Below are 15617 nucleotides of genomic sequence, written 5' to 3'. Positions count from 1 at the left end.
TCGGGGAAGCTGTGGCTTAGTTCCGCGTGACAGCACCCTGTCATATCCGTGCCTTCGAATGTTCTTTGACGAATAGTGTGAGAAAGGGCGCCATGCAACTGCCCAGAAATACCCAGGGTAGCTGTAGGCTATTCTGGAGTGCAGGACCCATCACGAATGATATCGGGGTCGACCCATACGTAATATGTAACCGGCCCAACAGCGTGTTTTCTACTACCCAAAAGTAGGCGGCCCGAGCGAAACGAGACCACACACCACCCCCCAATTTTAAAAAACCTCGAAAATTTATTGACCACCTGAGGAGCTTAATTACCCGTTCGTGAACTATGCCTCCTTCCCACTTCTTTCATGTCCGCTTAAAGTGAATCATGACAAGTCTCTTCATTGCGACAACAACTGGATTCGAAAGGGGAGGGAGGCTGTCTTTTGGAACTCTAACCTCGTTAACTTCGTCCGTCCGGCGGACAAGAATGAATCAGCTAGAATGGCGGATGCAGAAGCATCAGCGATGCTCCCGGACGGCGGAGAGGACCAAGGCTTGACCAATTCACAACCCGTAGACCACGACAGCCCTCACTCGGACACTGGAGATCGCGAAGCCGGTATCACTTCGCCACAAGATAAGATTAGGAAGAAGCGAACGAGGCTGCGCCAGGCTTGCGATGCTTGCCGGTTGAGAAAGGTTCGATGCGACGAAGGGAATCCTCCATGCAAGCCTTGCCAGGCTCAGGGCCTGCTCTGCGCGTATACTCGGCTTCGGAAGAAACCAGGACCTCCGGTCAGGTAACTACAAAAATCTTGATCACGATATTTTGCCTTGCGTTGTATAATTATAAGCTGATGTCCCAAAAGGCGAACGAAGGATCTCCCGAGAGCGCACCCGGAACAAAATGGATTGGAAGCATCGCCAATGCAGATTTCAGATGTCACAAGTGCGCCTATACAAGTTTCAACTCCTACAACCACTACTAGGCTGGTATCGTTACCGCCGGGATCCGATCAGTCTGAAGGCGTTCACCGAGCTCACAGGACCCCATCCAATGCTACCGTCTTTTCGCCCTCGGTGGGGCAGTTTCCTGATGCTGGAACTTCAAGTTCGAGTGGCTTTTTCAGTGCCCTGTCCCCAGTGGTTACAAGCTCTGGCTCCTTCCCAGCGTTACCGGCCTACCGCATGGATATCACAACAGACTTTCTTCTTCCCAGAGACGTTCTGAGGCTATTGCTCAAAGATTTTTTCTATTACATTTACCCGCTCAATCCGATCGTTCATGAGCCTTCTTTTACCTCGGATTTCAATGCAAGACGAGACAAATCCGATCCTATGTTTTTATCATTGATATTTGCAATGTGCACTGTCACAATCATATCATTTCCGAGGAAGCTCCAGTCATACTGCCAAGGGCGGTATTATAATACTGCTATCCAAATGGCGGAACGTGCACACCGACTCGCTTTACTTGCCCGACCTGTGGATTACCTGGAAAGACTGGACGTGACCCTGCTTTCGTCTTTGTATCTCTTATCCTTGAGTGCCTGGTATTCGAATAACACAAACCGAGGCTCCTTCTACTTTGCGGAACTTTCGCTCGCGTTGACTATCTTGGAACGGTCCTCCCCATCTAGCCAGTTTAACAACCCGGATTTCTCCCATGGTTTCATGTCATCCAACAACTTGATTACCATGGAGCTAAGGAAACGTGTTTTCTGGATCACAGTCGTTGGAGAGATATCCCGATACTCCATGGAAGGAAAAATCAACTTGCCTTTGTTCCTCAAGTATAGCTCCGCGGATCTAGACCAGTTGTATCTGGATACCGTCCCGGCGGAGATCGATGATGCATTTATAACACCAACTACCTTCAACTTCGGCGCTGCCCGGATGGAGACTAAGATAAGCCACTTGGTGGGCTTCAACGCTTGCTCCAAAATACATCTTATCTACGCCAAATACGTAGCAACATGCCACAATGATGAAACCGGTGTCTGGAGATCAGCAGACCCGGAGATGAAGCGGAGAGTTCTAAAAACTTTCCTCAAAGATATGAAAACTGCTCTAGATTGGCTCCCACCTGATCTAAAGCTGGATATGAGAATGGCGGAGGCAAATGCTGGTACTGATGCAGATGGACTTCCGCTAGAAATGGTCCCTTGGCCAGCGAATGCAACTACGGATGGTGACATCTACGTCAGCATGCAGGCATTCTTAGGAAGGAAAACCCTATACCAGGCGGCGGCTGAGCTTCCAGATGGCATCAACATCCCTGACCCAGATCGCCATGAGATTTCCTACGAAGTGCAAAAGGCAAATCTCTACGTTACTCAATTGTATCTCTTCTCAATATTCCTATCCGACTATTCGCGTGTTTTAGCGGACCTATCACCTGGATCAGGTAAAATTAAACTCGTTAATCCTAACGAGGAAATTGACGTCACTCACGATACAGACTATATCTGTCGTGCAATGCTCGTTGTCATGAGATGCATTAAGTTCGAGCATTTAGAGCCGAACGGCCAGAGTATTGTATGTAGTTTTCTCTCCCAAATTACCAGCAGGCTTTGTGCTAACGCCTTCTTTACAGATTGCCAAAATCAGAATAATTGCGGCATCACTTCTTAACGATATTCGAAATGACATTAGCTACGGCCAACAACCTTCAACCCCATCCTCGACGTCGTCATTCGCAAACAAGGCCAGAACGGAAGCCTATCTTGTGGCATTCCTTGAATTGTTATCAAAACTTGCCGGCGAAAATAATGCTGAGGACCGGGGCTGGCTGCAAGGGCTTAGGAATGAGGCTAATGCCACCGCTTAAAATATACCAACAAAAACACATGGACGGGAAAAGTTAAAATCTTAAAATATATTCTTTATCATTATTTGCGTAATACCTATCCTTTCACATTTTTACTGTTTTGCTTGGAAGCCTTTTTTTTTCTTTTTCTATCTGTTTTGTTATTTTGATGCACTTATACCTGTGGAGGGCGTTCCGTGTACAGTAAATGTGGCCACGAGTTTTAATGATACTAATCCGGTGCATTGGTTTTAATACAAAAAAAATGTTTTGCATTATTGACATATGATCATATGACCGATTCTAGACTTTTTACAAATCAAGTGAATAGATGTTTAATTGCGTGATCTCGGCAGCTTAGATCCAGGACCATGCAGCCTTAACAGTGATCTTCCCGGCCGGTTTCAACTCATCCTGGACAGAGCTTGTACCAATTAAAACCTCATAATCCCCAGCTTCAACTACCCATTTCCCAGCCTCTGTGCTCCAAATACCAAGGCTCTTGTCATCGACAGTAATATTTGCAGTGGCCGTTTCTCCAGTGCCCAGGTGAACTTTCTTGAACCCCTTGAGTTCCTTCACTGGACGCTTGATCGACGATGTTGATGCTGGGCGCTTGACATATAGCTGAACAACTTCAGCGCCTGCGACATTGCTAGTATTAGAGACATCAACATTGGCTGTAAAGGTCTGTCCTTCAGTCAACTCAGCAGTTGATAACGAAGGCTCCCCAATAGAGAATGTCGAGTATGAAAGCCCATAACCAAATGGGAACCGAGTTTGAACATTTTCAGTATCGTAGTACCGATACCCAACCATCAACTTTTCGGTATACTCAACCTTTTGATCTCTACCCGGGAAGTAAAGGTAGGACGGGTTATCTTGTACTTTGATCGGGAATGTAAGTGGTAGCTTGCCCGAAGGGTTCTGTTTTCCGAGCAGAACATCCGCAATCACATGACCGGCCTCTTGCCCAGCGTACCATGCCTGAACAATAGCCTTAACATTCGAGTTCTCGGCCCATGGCATGTCGACTGGAGCACCACTTTGGTTGACGACAATAACATTCTGGTTGACCTTTGCGATTTCCTCAATCAGGTCATCCTGGTTATTTGGGAGCTTAGTGTCGGATCTATCATAACTCTCCGATTCCCACTCGTTGTTCAAGCCAACAACGATGACGACTGCGTCTGCATCCTTAACGGCATCCGCGGCCTCTGCGATCAATACCGCATTGTCGTAGACAGGTGCAACTCCAAGTCGGATTCCCAAAGCACCGATTTCCTCCATTGGTGGATCCCGTGGTGAATCCTTCGGCCATATAGAAGAATTATGGACAAGGATTGGGTACCACTCTCCCTTCTTCAGCTCGATGGTTTTGACGACTTCTTCGGATCCAACATTCATCATAAGGTTTCCTCGTTCCTTGAAATCCCAGTTGTCGATGAGAAGCTCTCCGTTCAGATAAAGTTTGGAGGCCGTGATAGTACTCAAGCTAATGTTGTATTTTCCATCTTCTGGAACGGATATCTGGCCGCTAAACCTGACAGAGAATTCCTCGGAGGGCGAGATGGAAGTCGGTCGAGAATCCCAGAGGAAAGCATTAGAAGTTTTGAAGACAGTAGTAGCGACGGGTTCACCGGTGGCTTCATAGCCACGGAACCATTCCAAGAAGAGACCAGCCTCTGAATCAGGGCCACCGACTCTACAGAATCCACCCTCGACATCAATATTTGGAACCCAACGGTCTAATTCGATTCAGTCAGCATGATCTATTGAGTTTATCGAAGAATTCATAGACTTAAGAGAATGTTTACCGATAATGCAGCCCTGCACCCATGGAACTTCAATATCTCCATTTATTTCTTTGATAGCAGTAACAAAGGTTTCGTACGGCTGGGTCAAATAATTCGGCTCTAGGTTAGCGGAACCACCACCTCCTGCAACAGTTGCCTTCGCATTCGGTCCGATGAAAGCAACCTTCTTCAGCGATCCAGGTTGCAGAGGCAAGGTTTTCCCTTCGTTCTTCAACAATACGGTACCTTCACCACCAGCCCTTCGAATCAGCTTTCCAGTCTCTGGGTCGTTTCTTGAGTATTCAGGCGCCTCGGGTGTCATATCCTTCCATTTTCCAACCTTAGCGATCAATGTCAGAATCCTTCTTGCGGAATCATCAATCGCCTTTCTAACACTCTCGTCCTTTTCTGCCGCTTCGACAAATTCCTTGATTGGTCTCTTCCTTGCCGGTCCAGGCATTTCAAGATCTAGTCCGGCTAGCAGCGACTCAACCATCGAGTTGCATCCAAACCAATCCGACATAACCAATCCTTCATAATTCCACTCCCCTCTTAGCACCTGCTTCAGAGTCAATGGGTGTGAATCGCAATGAACACCATTGATAATATTATAGGCTGTCATAATCGCCCATGGTTGGCCTTCTCTCATAGCAATTTCAAACGGCTTCAGGTAAATCTCCCTCAACGTCGTCTCATCTATTGTCTCATCGACATAAAGGCGCCAAGTTTCTTGCTCGTTAGCAACAAAATGCTTCATCGTTGCCGCGATACCCCTTGATTGAACACCGCGGATATATCCCGATGCCATCTTGCCGGATAACAATGGGTCTTCGCTATAGGACTCGAAGTTCCTGCCACCGAGGGGTGATCTATGGCAGCATGCGGTGGGTGCAAGCAGGACGGAAGCGGATTTCGCCCTGACTTCCTCGCTGAGAAGCTCTCCGGTTTCGTAAGCCAATTCCGGGTTGAAGGTAGCTCCCATCAGGATCCCAGATGGGAAGAAAGCTGCCTTTTGACCCCCGCTGAAGGTGTCTCCTCTCGCGCCGCTTGGGCCATCTAAATATACATGTGGTTAACGAGCTGCTGTTAGTTTAGAAGGCAAGGGTATGGCAGTAAGCGTACCTGAGACTTTGATAGAAGGAATCTGCTTCTCGGGCAGAGGAACTGTTCTCCAAAAGTCCTTGCCAGCAAGAAGGGAGATCTTCTCTTCCAGCGTAAGCTGGGCCAATGTTTCCTCGATCTCCTTCAATGTGGTGGCATCCATCTTATATGCTTAGTCCAAATATAACCTCAATATGTGGAATGATATATATAAAGAATGTTTACTGAGTATCGAAACTTTTGCCGACTCTTTTTTGTTGGAAGTTATGTCTGCAATCTAAATCTCAACGAGGCCGAAAGCATCTCTTTATATACTTTACATCCCTCCCCTTCTCCGCATCATGGCATCCCCACTATAACCCATCACCCGCCTTCTCGGAAGAATTCAAACCCTGATCTGAAGGAAACCTTCCATGAAATAAGACATCCGTCGTAGCTACCTAGTTTTGCCGCCCGTATGCTTATGCATGTGTAGTACCATTCGGCTCTTGAGTGGGCTCTCCAAGCCCTAGCAATTGCGAAGCAAAAGGCTCTTTTTTCCCACGGTATCAATCCGAACTGTGGAGAGACGGATGTCTTAGCTACCAGGGTAGCCTTTTCTGGGGTAAAAAACAGGTACCATCTATTATCATATGTACAGATTTTAGGTGTGTCCTAATGCAAGATGCATGCATATATATTACCCAATCCATAGCTTAGCTTAGCTAGTCGCGGAACGTCGCTTTTCTTCCCACGGTTCCTTCAGCTTTTACGGGTGGTCTGCTCCCGGATCCGAGAAGGCATGTCGGATACACCATCGCCTTGCTTCAGTGCATGTGCATATGTCCACATTAACTTGATGGTGCATCGAAGGAGCTCAAAATATAGTTCACATGGAGTTCATGGTAGCTAGCCATGCACTAAGAGAGGTATTTAGCCGAAGTCTCTCCGCAGCAGACCTGCCGCTGGAAAAAAAAAGACACAAAAACAACACTACACTCGGGAATCCTTGACGCTATTTTGACGGTGTTAACGGACTGAAGCTTCCTGGAATTATTAATACATTCGATAGTTAAATCCAATTCGAAACTTTGATCATTATTAATTCGGACTTAAAGGATATACAATAATCTCCAAAGGATATGCTTAATAATTCAACAACTGCTCTTCGGGGTCGTGACTTTTGTACATATATACAGAGAACTGTTATTGTCGACTCGGAATAGGTAAAATCCCACACCTCTACTACCACCATAGTTATCTACACCCTATATCCATCCTTATGGTTGGCATTGAGAGTAGTAAACGTTTGTCGATACGCACTTTCCTGATGCGCAGTTTGTAGGTCCGGTCCAGCCAAGTCCGCCACACTGGAAATCTAAAGTTAGCTATGCTACTACATCTCGGGGACGTCAATAAAATCACAAGAAAGCCTAACGTACCTGGCCCCAAAGAGGTGCACTAACACCCGGTCCGTTAGTTGTAGCGGCGGATGAGGTAGTGGTAGCACGAGTAGTGGAAGCTGTGGTAGTAGCGGCTCTGGTAGTCGATGGGGTAGTGGTCCTCACGGTAGTCGCTGCGGCGGTTGTGGTTGTCCTAGCAGTGGTGGTACTCGATACTGGGCCGCTGCCACCGCTGTAGACGGTTGGTCCTGGGAGTGGGTAGCTGCTGAAGGACCTGTAGAGATCCCAGTAGATACCAGGGTCAGTTGGGCTGTATGCTCCTGGTAGGAGGACACCGGAGGGTGTGGCCGAGCCACCGCCAGTGACGTTAACTTGAGCAGTGTTAGCAACTTGAGCATTCGAATGTAACCCTTTCCTATAGATCGAAACATACTTTGATAACATGTAATATAAAATTGCGCTCCGTTTGTCTGGAAGGCGGCATGGAGGGCGATAACTTCGGCGCGGACCAGGTAGTTACCAGGCGCCAAACCGGCTGGAATAGCGACATTAACTTTACCGCAACTGTTAAGAAACCGTATGTTAATATACTCCCTTTGGTTTTATTCCCATCAGTCCTTCAGCCAACATACTTATCGTTCATCCTGTCAGTTGCCCAGTATCCTGCATTGTATCCAGAGATCAAGCCCTCGGCATAAATCTTAAACCAAGGCCCAGAGCCGTCGGCGGTGGTGGCATCACCAACTTTTTGCTATTCCTTAAGTTAGTATGCGACCTAGACATTCCACACTCTACGGGGCCGGTATAGCTAACATACCATGTATACTTGAACCGGTCCGTGATGCGCGCCTCCGATGGCCTCGACACTGCAGCTCTGATCTGCAGCACTGTATGTAGGGTGCATCTCAACAGTGATAGTGCCACCAGCTGGAACAGAACAGACCCCGGAAACACCATTGGAACCTCCAACATTACATCTGATGTCGTTTGAGCTGACTAGGGTGACTGGGAAGTTTGCAGATGGGCCTTGAGGCAATCGAATACACGAAGTTCCTTGGTCGACGCCATTAACAGCCAACTATTCGAATATCATTTAGCTATTTCTGTAGGTGATACTGCCAGAAAATCCCGAGCCATTCTAAGAAGATCAGATTTATATCAGTGGGGTTTATGTTACCTTTTGGAAGATAGCATGTGCAGACGCTCCTGCGACTGAGGCAGCGGCAATGGCAAGACCTGTTGCCTTCATCTTGTAGATACGTAATAAAAAGTGCGTATATTAAATTTTAACAGTACAAGGCTTTAGGGAAGAAGATGAGGAAACGACACTGTCCTTCCTTGCAGATGATGACCTCTGATGTCTTCCCGCTGGATATCCTCCACATATATTTCGCAGTTATGTCGGGGATCCATTTACTTTATATATTCATATCCCCATTCCTCTCAAAATTCTATGGCATGATGTAACCCGTGATCTTTGGGCTTCAGCAGGGTCTAAATCTCGTTTCACCGGAACAAAACACCAACGATCCGATAGAGATCACAAACGTCAGTGCACCTTGAAAAGAAATGTCCGAATTGCACGTCCCTTTATTCCGCGATTTAAGCTTACAGGACCCAAAGATGGGGGGGGATGCATTCAGCCGACATGGATTCCTCCAACAAGAACCTGCATAAATCTTGTTTGGATGGTCTGATCTTTGGTAAGTGTCTATATGGGTGTTGAACCGGTGACAGCTTCCGCTATTTAGCCGGTACGTTCGTTCCATGGTCCGGGGCTTGGATTTGTTGTATCTTTGGGATGGGGATTTTCCACGTAATAGACAAACTTGGGTGTATCGTTTCAAGTTGATGATTTTACCCTAGGATTTGGGACTGGAGTAGTATTTGGGCACATATTTTTTGCATCTAGTGGATTGGTGATATATTGCTAATCTCTCAAACACGGGTGAAAATTTCCTTCATGTATATAATATCCTTCATGATAAAAATTCAGCCACGGCCCTTGGGCCTTGTAGGTGTTTGAAGATGAAATCGCACTATACATGGTAGAACAAATGAAACCACCCTCTGTAATGCTAACCCTTGACTTAAAAGCATTTGTCCTCCACCTAATAGTAACAGATGTCTATACATCTAAGATTTTAAGCTTGGAGCTGATGATGTACGTCTAGCGCCATGGCACTCTCTTCGGTCACGCGCTTGACTATTTTCAGGGTTTGAGCAAGGCAGACACTGACACAGGTTGAGACAAGCAATTCGGTGAAAATCTTGTGAGTTTTTAGCGACGGTAAAAGCTGCGATATCCTTAAGCCACACCAGTTGACCCCGGGCACATAACAGGCTCCAGCTTCAAGGGATACAGGATCGGGAAAAATAGGATAATAGCCGAGATGGTCGACCTAAAACAAAAGTGTCATATTAAAACATTAAACGCCATGCATACCACTTCATAGAGTTATTTTACAATATCCATGCACCAGACAAACGCAATAAAAAGAGAGATGCTGCACGCTGAAGTGAGTGTGTTTACCCTCCATTTAAGACGAGCTAGGTCCTGTCCAGGTGTTCGCTTTTACGATCAAAGGAACATTTCGACAACCAAAACCGTTCCCGTTGTAGTTTCATATATGCCCATATAATTCATACTCCTCATGCTAACTTCCTCGATACGGATATCAATGGGACCTTTGGGAACAGGTGGGGGTAGAATGGGTGCCACCGGAACAGTCTCAACAACCGGCTGCGACGACGACCTTCCCCAACCCCATCTTGACTTCTTCTGTGGAGGTGGCGATACTGGCTGAGGGATGACCGGTGGTGGGGGTGGTGGTGGGTCAGGAAGCTGTAGGCGGGCTTTTAGCTGCTTCGTGAGTTCTTCGATGACCTGTCTCTGCGTCAAGAACTGAACAGTATTTCCAAGGCCCTGCAGCCGAACAAGTTTCATATAGCTGAATTGTGAGATATTCGATGTTGAAAGGCTGATGATTTGGTCATCAGGTGGCGCTATTTGTGGACTAGTATCGTATTCACTAGAATACGGTGCCTGTCGGTTTTGGTTCTGGAGGGTGACACTATTGGATGGTACGAGAATGAAAGCCCCATTATAGATACCAGACGTAGCTTGGCCTTCTACAAGAGGTAGAATATGCTCCATAAGCAAGTTCGTAAGTCTGTCTTCTACGGCCAAAGCAATTTTCTGCTGGATCGTCAATGGATCAGCCTGGATCTTCCCAAAACCAATAGAGCCACTGTATGTCGTAGAACTCCCGAAAGGTGCTACGGATTCATAAGTGGGAGGTCTTGAATCTGGAGAAGCAGAAGAGTGTGAAGGGCCAGCAGCCGTGCTTGGAGAGCTAACTGATGGATTTCTTGACATAAGTTTGAATTTCAAGTGTTCCGGGATTGGAACTTCCATCGCCCGAAAGGTCTTGAGAAGCTGGTCAAGTTTGCCTTCATCGCTATCGTCTATTTCCCCAGTTTTTAGATATTCGATCAGTGCATTGAAATCCTATGAATAGCCAGTATTTAGTCGAGGTCCAAGTATAAATATATAAGTACATAGGCTCGGTATATATATATCTACGGTCCAGAAACAAAGTCTAGGGAAACATACATCGAGGGGACAGTCGATCGTCGCAGTCTCGCCCGGGAGACTGTAACTAGCAATATCAGCAAGTTTGCTGTACGGGCATTTATCTAGTATTATGTCTTCGGAAAGGGTAACTGGTGTCCCTTGGACCAGAAAGGTAACCATCCTGGCAGGATATGGCGATGAGATAGTATCCTCCATCGGTGTTGTTGTTGTTGTCGCTGTCGGACACCAGACGTCAGAATATAATTATACTTTCGGGAGAGCTTTTGAGGCAATATCCGGCGATGACTCCGAGAGATGTTTTAAACCTTCGAGATGGAGATCGCCTAACTCAGAAGTCGAAAGGAGACTCGAGTCTGGGATTTCGTGCGAGAGACTCGGTAGGGGCTTTGACAGGTTGCTTGTGCGTCTCAAGGTTAGTTAGAGACAAATGAATCCATGAAGATTTGACAAGAGCAAAGAAACCGTCGGTGTTTGAGATTCTAAAGCTCCGATGCGAAGGAATTCTTGCATCATAAACCATGTGACTCTACCAGCATAGCATCGTTTTCGACTCAAAGGCTTATGATATGATCTAGGGGTTTTGATATTGTCTTCACAGACCTAGGTCACTTACTTTGGTATCAGGTGGGGTTGGGATGAACATGAACGGTGTTTGTCCCGCCCCGATCAGGATTGGGGCTGAGCTTAGCGAAGGTTGACCGTTTGCCGGCGAAATCAGATCATGTAATCCCGTGGGATTCTTCTCTCAGGACTTCATTCCTCAGAAATTGTAGTTTAAACACTGGATAACGTTACCCTATTCAGGGTGCGATGCCTCGCATATGCCAGCGAGAATTTACTTGCAAGAGAGTGCACTTTATCGCAAGGCAAGACCATGTATATCAGGGCCCGAATAACATTCTTCAGGCCTTCTAATTCGATACAAAATGTGTATTTTTACTCACATAATAGGCAGTCAAATATCGCAGTTGCTTGCAGGCGCCTGTTAAGAACCGGTTTTGGTTGCGAGCTATACGATACAGCTGTACACACCGAGAGACCCATCCAGCTGTGGGGCAGTGCCGAACTACCCAGCGCGAGCTCTTTGGCGAACAAACTCAGCCTTGTGAACAAACTCCACGGAAACCTTCTAGGCGTGAATGGGAACGTGAATGGAAGTTTAAGGGTGAGCCTCATTTTATTAGGCCGCTAACGAGCGAGGGTTTCACTCCGTACAGCCCAGCTAAACCACACTGACTTAGCAGGCAAACCCGATTTGGGATCGACTTCCATGACATGGGCAAATACCGGAACAAACTGTGCATGACTCCACAGCGACCCAATTGTTCGCTTAAGCAAGCCTTAGGCTTCATACTGATCTACGAGGCTGCCATTATCAAACTCTCTCAAGATCAAGACGAGACATCAGTTCGAATGGCTGGTATATGGAGGATACGAACCAAGGTTAAGGTTCAAGAGCGAACCCCCAGCCAAGTCGGCAGTGTTCCAGCGCTGTCTGGGATGTTTTCTTACTTAAGTCGGTATGAGTAATTTTAAGTCGATCACCGTTGTGAAGGTTCCGAGTTCCGATGATGCAAGTGCGCAGTACTATGTATGCTAGTATGCCTAGAGAATTAGGTCAACTGGGCGTGGAGTTTCAAGGGCAAGCAATAGCGCAGCTGATAACTCGCGCGAACCAGGCAAGCGGCAACCTAATTAACAAGTATCAATCAATGGGGCGTTGCAATTGGTGTCTTGAGAATCCAAATTGCAAATTGCCCAGAAACAGGCATCGATTGTGACAGGGAAACAAAGCGAAGCAAAAGGGTCCTTTCGTTTTTAAGCCTCGTGGACTTAGCGGGCGGGTGGTTCCATTGAGGTGCCATTTCCCAAATATAAATATCGGACCCCGCACCAAATCCTGAACTTGGTCCTACAATCAATCCGATCCATCAAACGTTAGCTTGACTAAGTATTAATCCACAACGAGGAAACTCAAATCCGACAATCAAAGCATTCACGAACCTTTATCCCTACTTAAGCACTTAAGTAGTTCTTCGCCCTTCACCGTAGATAGTCGTCGCAGGCAGGAAGCCATCCACATCTCATCCCGCCACCGTCAAGATGCTGTGGTATCATATTTCTGAGGTTTGTCTTTGTTCCATTGCAATACCCGTCTACCCTCAGTTGGCCGGTTATGCGGCCGACGCCCTGCTGGGATTCCCCATCAGTTGTCAGGGGACCGGCTGCCGATCGCCCAAAATGGGTGTTTTCCTACTTCCCGTTTTTAGTGTCACCATATCCAACACGGCAACGCAACTATTTGCAGAGCCGGCCAGCTGTTTGGTTTAGACCTAAAATTAGTTTCAAGTTCATTGCTGACAAATATCATTTGTATAGCCAAACCAATACCTCGCCCTAACCGGTGCAGGCATCGATGGCGTCAAGATCGCAAAGAAGGCGTTTGTCCTTCCATTCCAAAAAGTCACCCGGATATCAATCACACCGTTCGACTTCAGCTTGCAGCTGCAGGCTATGACAATTGAGAAATTGTCTTTTGCTCTGCCAGCGGTCTTCACAATTGGTCCCTCGGATGACCTTCATGCCCTCGTGAAATATGCCACTTTACTCACCGGTGGCCGTGACGGCACCAAGGCCTCCGGCCAGTCGCACGTCCAAGATATCGTCAAGGGTATCATTGAGGGTGAAACCCGTGTGATCGTCTCCGGTTTGACTATGGAAGAAATTTTCAGAGAACGTCAGATCTTCAAGCAAAAAGTCATCCAGAACGTCCAGGAGGAACTTTCGCAATTCGGTCTTAAAATCTACAATGCCAACGTTAAAGAATTGCAAGACTCTCCCGGAAACCAATATTTCTCTTCTCTTGCACAGAAAGCCCATGAGTCGGCTATCAATACCGCCAGGGTTGATGTCGCCGAGGCAAGAATGAAGGGTGAGATTGGTGAGAAGGAAAAGCAAGGTCTTACCAAGCAACAAATCTCCAAGATCGAAGCCGAGACTTCCATCAGGGAGACTGAACGTAAAAAGGAGAAGGCTGCCGCCGAAGCCGACTTCACGAACAAGCAAACCGAGTTGGATAGAGATATCAAGCTCGCCAGGATCAGCGCCGCCCGTGCCGCAGAAGCTCGCGATGCTGAACTTCAGAAGGATGTTGAGGCGAAGCGCGCAGCTACAGAACTTGAGAGGCTTCGTGCCACCGATGTCTCTAAGGCTATGGCAAAGAGGGAGACCGAAAAGGAAGCCGCCGATGCAAAGTTCTACACCCAGAACCGAGATGCAGATGCTAAGTACTACACCAAAAACAAGGAGATCGAGGCAGCCTGTAAGTTCTTAGAGTCAATAAATTTCTTCATATTGGGCATTATACTTACCAACCTTTTGATAAATAGACCTCCAGGCTACCAGAGCAGCCGAAGCCAACTACTTTGCTCGTGAGAAGGAAGCTCAATCAAACCTTATCACTCGTAAGCTCGAGGCCGAAGGTATCAGCGCTTTGGCAAAGAGTTATGCAGAACTCGGCCAAGCTTTGGGCGGCAGCGATGCTTTGCTCAAGTACTTGATGCTCGAGAAGGGAACTTACGGCGAACTTGCCAGGGCGAACGCAGAGGCAATCAAGGGACTTCAACCCAAGATCAATGTTTGGACCACTGGTCCAGCTGGCGAAGGTGGTGCTGGAGACCCAAGTGCTGCTATCCGCAACATTTTCCAGACTTTGCCACCATTGTTCTCCACCATCGAAGATCAGACTGGTATCCGACCACCAAACTGGATTGCTCAGGTCCCCCAGACCAATGGTGGACCCGCCGAGAAGCAAGTTGCTGCTGCAGCAAGAGGAAACTAAACTTTGAAAAAATCATGACATTCTCTCGTTTTGAAATCTTTTCCTTTTGTTGTCGAATCTTGCTTTCTCGGAATTCTTCAGGTTTCATTCATGCAAGGTGGCGTTAAATCATTGGATGGTTGTTATTCAATTACTCACAGGTCCTAATCACCGTTTTTCCTTTGTTCTCAGTTTTAGTTCCTTTTTGTTATTCCGACAAGGTTTCGTATTCAGGCTCGCATGTTTTTGTTCTCTGCGGGGTGGAGTTATGTTCAAGGAATGAAGTGTGAATTATCACATGTTTCAACGATTCCTTTTTTTTTTTTGGTTCTCGAAATTTTATTCCAGAGTAGTAACTTGTAAACAGGTACCTAAAAATGGGAACATAATTATTCTTTTTCTTCAATTCATCATCAGATCCTCAAGAGCAAATTGATGTCATTCGATCACGAGACAAGTAGAAGCCAGCCGGTCCCGGAACAAACGGTTCTAAGATATACCCTTGAAGTATCTAGCTGGCGGTACCCGGTCGTAGATATGGGTGTTCAGTCAATTGACCTATTCCGGACAGTAACATGAGAGTGTGTGGATTCGAGGCTACATGAGAGTGAGGATGTATCTACGTCGAATGTTCATAAACTTGATTCTGCTTCCGGCCGGCCGCCCCGATCCATGTCGGTACATCACATTGCAAAAAGTACTTACATCTTATACGGATCAGTATTTTGCCTAACTCTCAAGCTTCAATTGGCGGCCGATTCCGGATCAACGACAGAAACTTAACACGAAAATAGGCGGACAAACTATCATCAGTTTTTATTCAAAGATTTTACAAATTCCGAATTTCCAGAAAGGAAACAAGAAAAAAAAACAAAAGAGAGAGAGGGAAGGGCGGAAAAAGCACTACTGTATTTTAATATAGCCGGTGTTCGGGAAAGAATACGATTTGTCCGGATTATTCGAGGGGTGAAGACTGGTAGTGGGACCCTACCCTAGAAGCGAGGGCGAGATGGTGCTCAAGGTACTCTATTGGACAACATCAGATCTCATCCATTTTTGGCAATTTCCAACTACTTCTCAGCGGGGCTTGCAGGAGGGTCAAAGGTGGGGTGGGATCTTTGAGGATCG

General features: G+C 46.8%; 5 protein-coding genes across 5 annotated transcripts; 2 read left to right on the top strand and 3 right to left on the bottom strand.

Moving 5' to 3' along the window:
- Positions 1–484: 484 nt before the first annotated feature.
- On the top strand, positions 485–2813 carry AOL_s00083g368 (uncharacterized protein; the record flags this gene model as incomplete). The annotated part of the gene is made up of 3 exons (XM_011125547.1): positions 485–783; positions 853–2521; positions 2580–2813. The coding sequence occupies 3 exons, from the start codon at positions 485–487 to the stop codon at positions 2811–2813; spliced, it is 2202 nt and encodes a 733-aa protein (XP_011123849.1).
- Positions 2814–3149: 336 nt separating this feature from the next.
- AOL_s00083g367 (uncharacterized protein) lies at positions 3150–5852 on the bottom strand (the record flags this gene model as incomplete). Its single annotated transcript, XM_011125546.1, has 3 exons — positions 3150–4540; positions 4610–5644; positions 5711–5852. 3 exons carry the CDS (start codon positions 5850–5852, stop codon positions 3150–3152), a joined length of 2568 nt encoding a protein of 855 aa, XP_011123848.1.
- A 1096-nt stretch (positions 5853–6948) lies between these two features.
- On the bottom strand, positions 6949–8320 carry AOL_s00083g366 (uncharacterized protein; the record flags this gene model as incomplete). Its single annotated transcript, XM_011125545.1, has 6 exons — positions 6949–7038; positions 7111–7442; positions 7505–7635; positions 7704–7822; positions 7889–8149; positions 8249–8320. The coding sequence occupies 6 exons, from the start codon at positions 8318–8320 to the stop codon at positions 6949–6951; spliced, it is 1005 nt and encodes a 334-aa protein (XP_011123847.1).
- Positions 8321–9652: 1332 nt separating this feature from the next.
- On the bottom strand, positions 9653–10864 carry AOL_s00083g365 (uncharacterized protein; the record flags this gene model as incomplete). Its single annotated transcript, XM_011125544.1, has 2 exons — positions 9653–10582; positions 10688–10864. 2 exons carry the CDS (start codon positions 10862–10864, stop codon positions 9653–9655), a joined length of 1107 nt encoding a protein of 368 aa, XP_011123846.1.
- Positions 10865–12772: 1908 nt separating this feature from the next.
- On the top strand, positions 12773–14510 carry AOL_s00083g364 (uncharacterized protein; the record flags this gene model as incomplete). The annotated part of the gene is made up of 3 exons (XM_011125543.1): positions 12773–12931; positions 13049–13991; positions 14059–14510. The coding sequence occupies 3 exons, from the start codon at positions 12773–12775 to the stop codon at positions 14508–14510; spliced, it is 1554 nt and encodes a 517-aa protein (XP_011123845.1).
- Between the last annotated feature and the right edge of the window lie 1107 nt (positions 14511–15617).

This window comes from Orbilia oligospora (assembly GCF_000225545.1).
Source record: "Orbilia oligospora ATCC 24927 unplaced genomic scaffold scaffold00083, whole genome shotgun sequence".
Taxonomy (NCBI): Eukaryota; Fungi; Ascomycota; class Orbiliomycetes; order Orbiliales; family Orbiliaceae; genus Orbilia; species Orbilia oligospora.
Note: the sequence above shows the minus strand (reverse complement) of the source record. Positions and strands in the feature narration are given on the sequence as shown.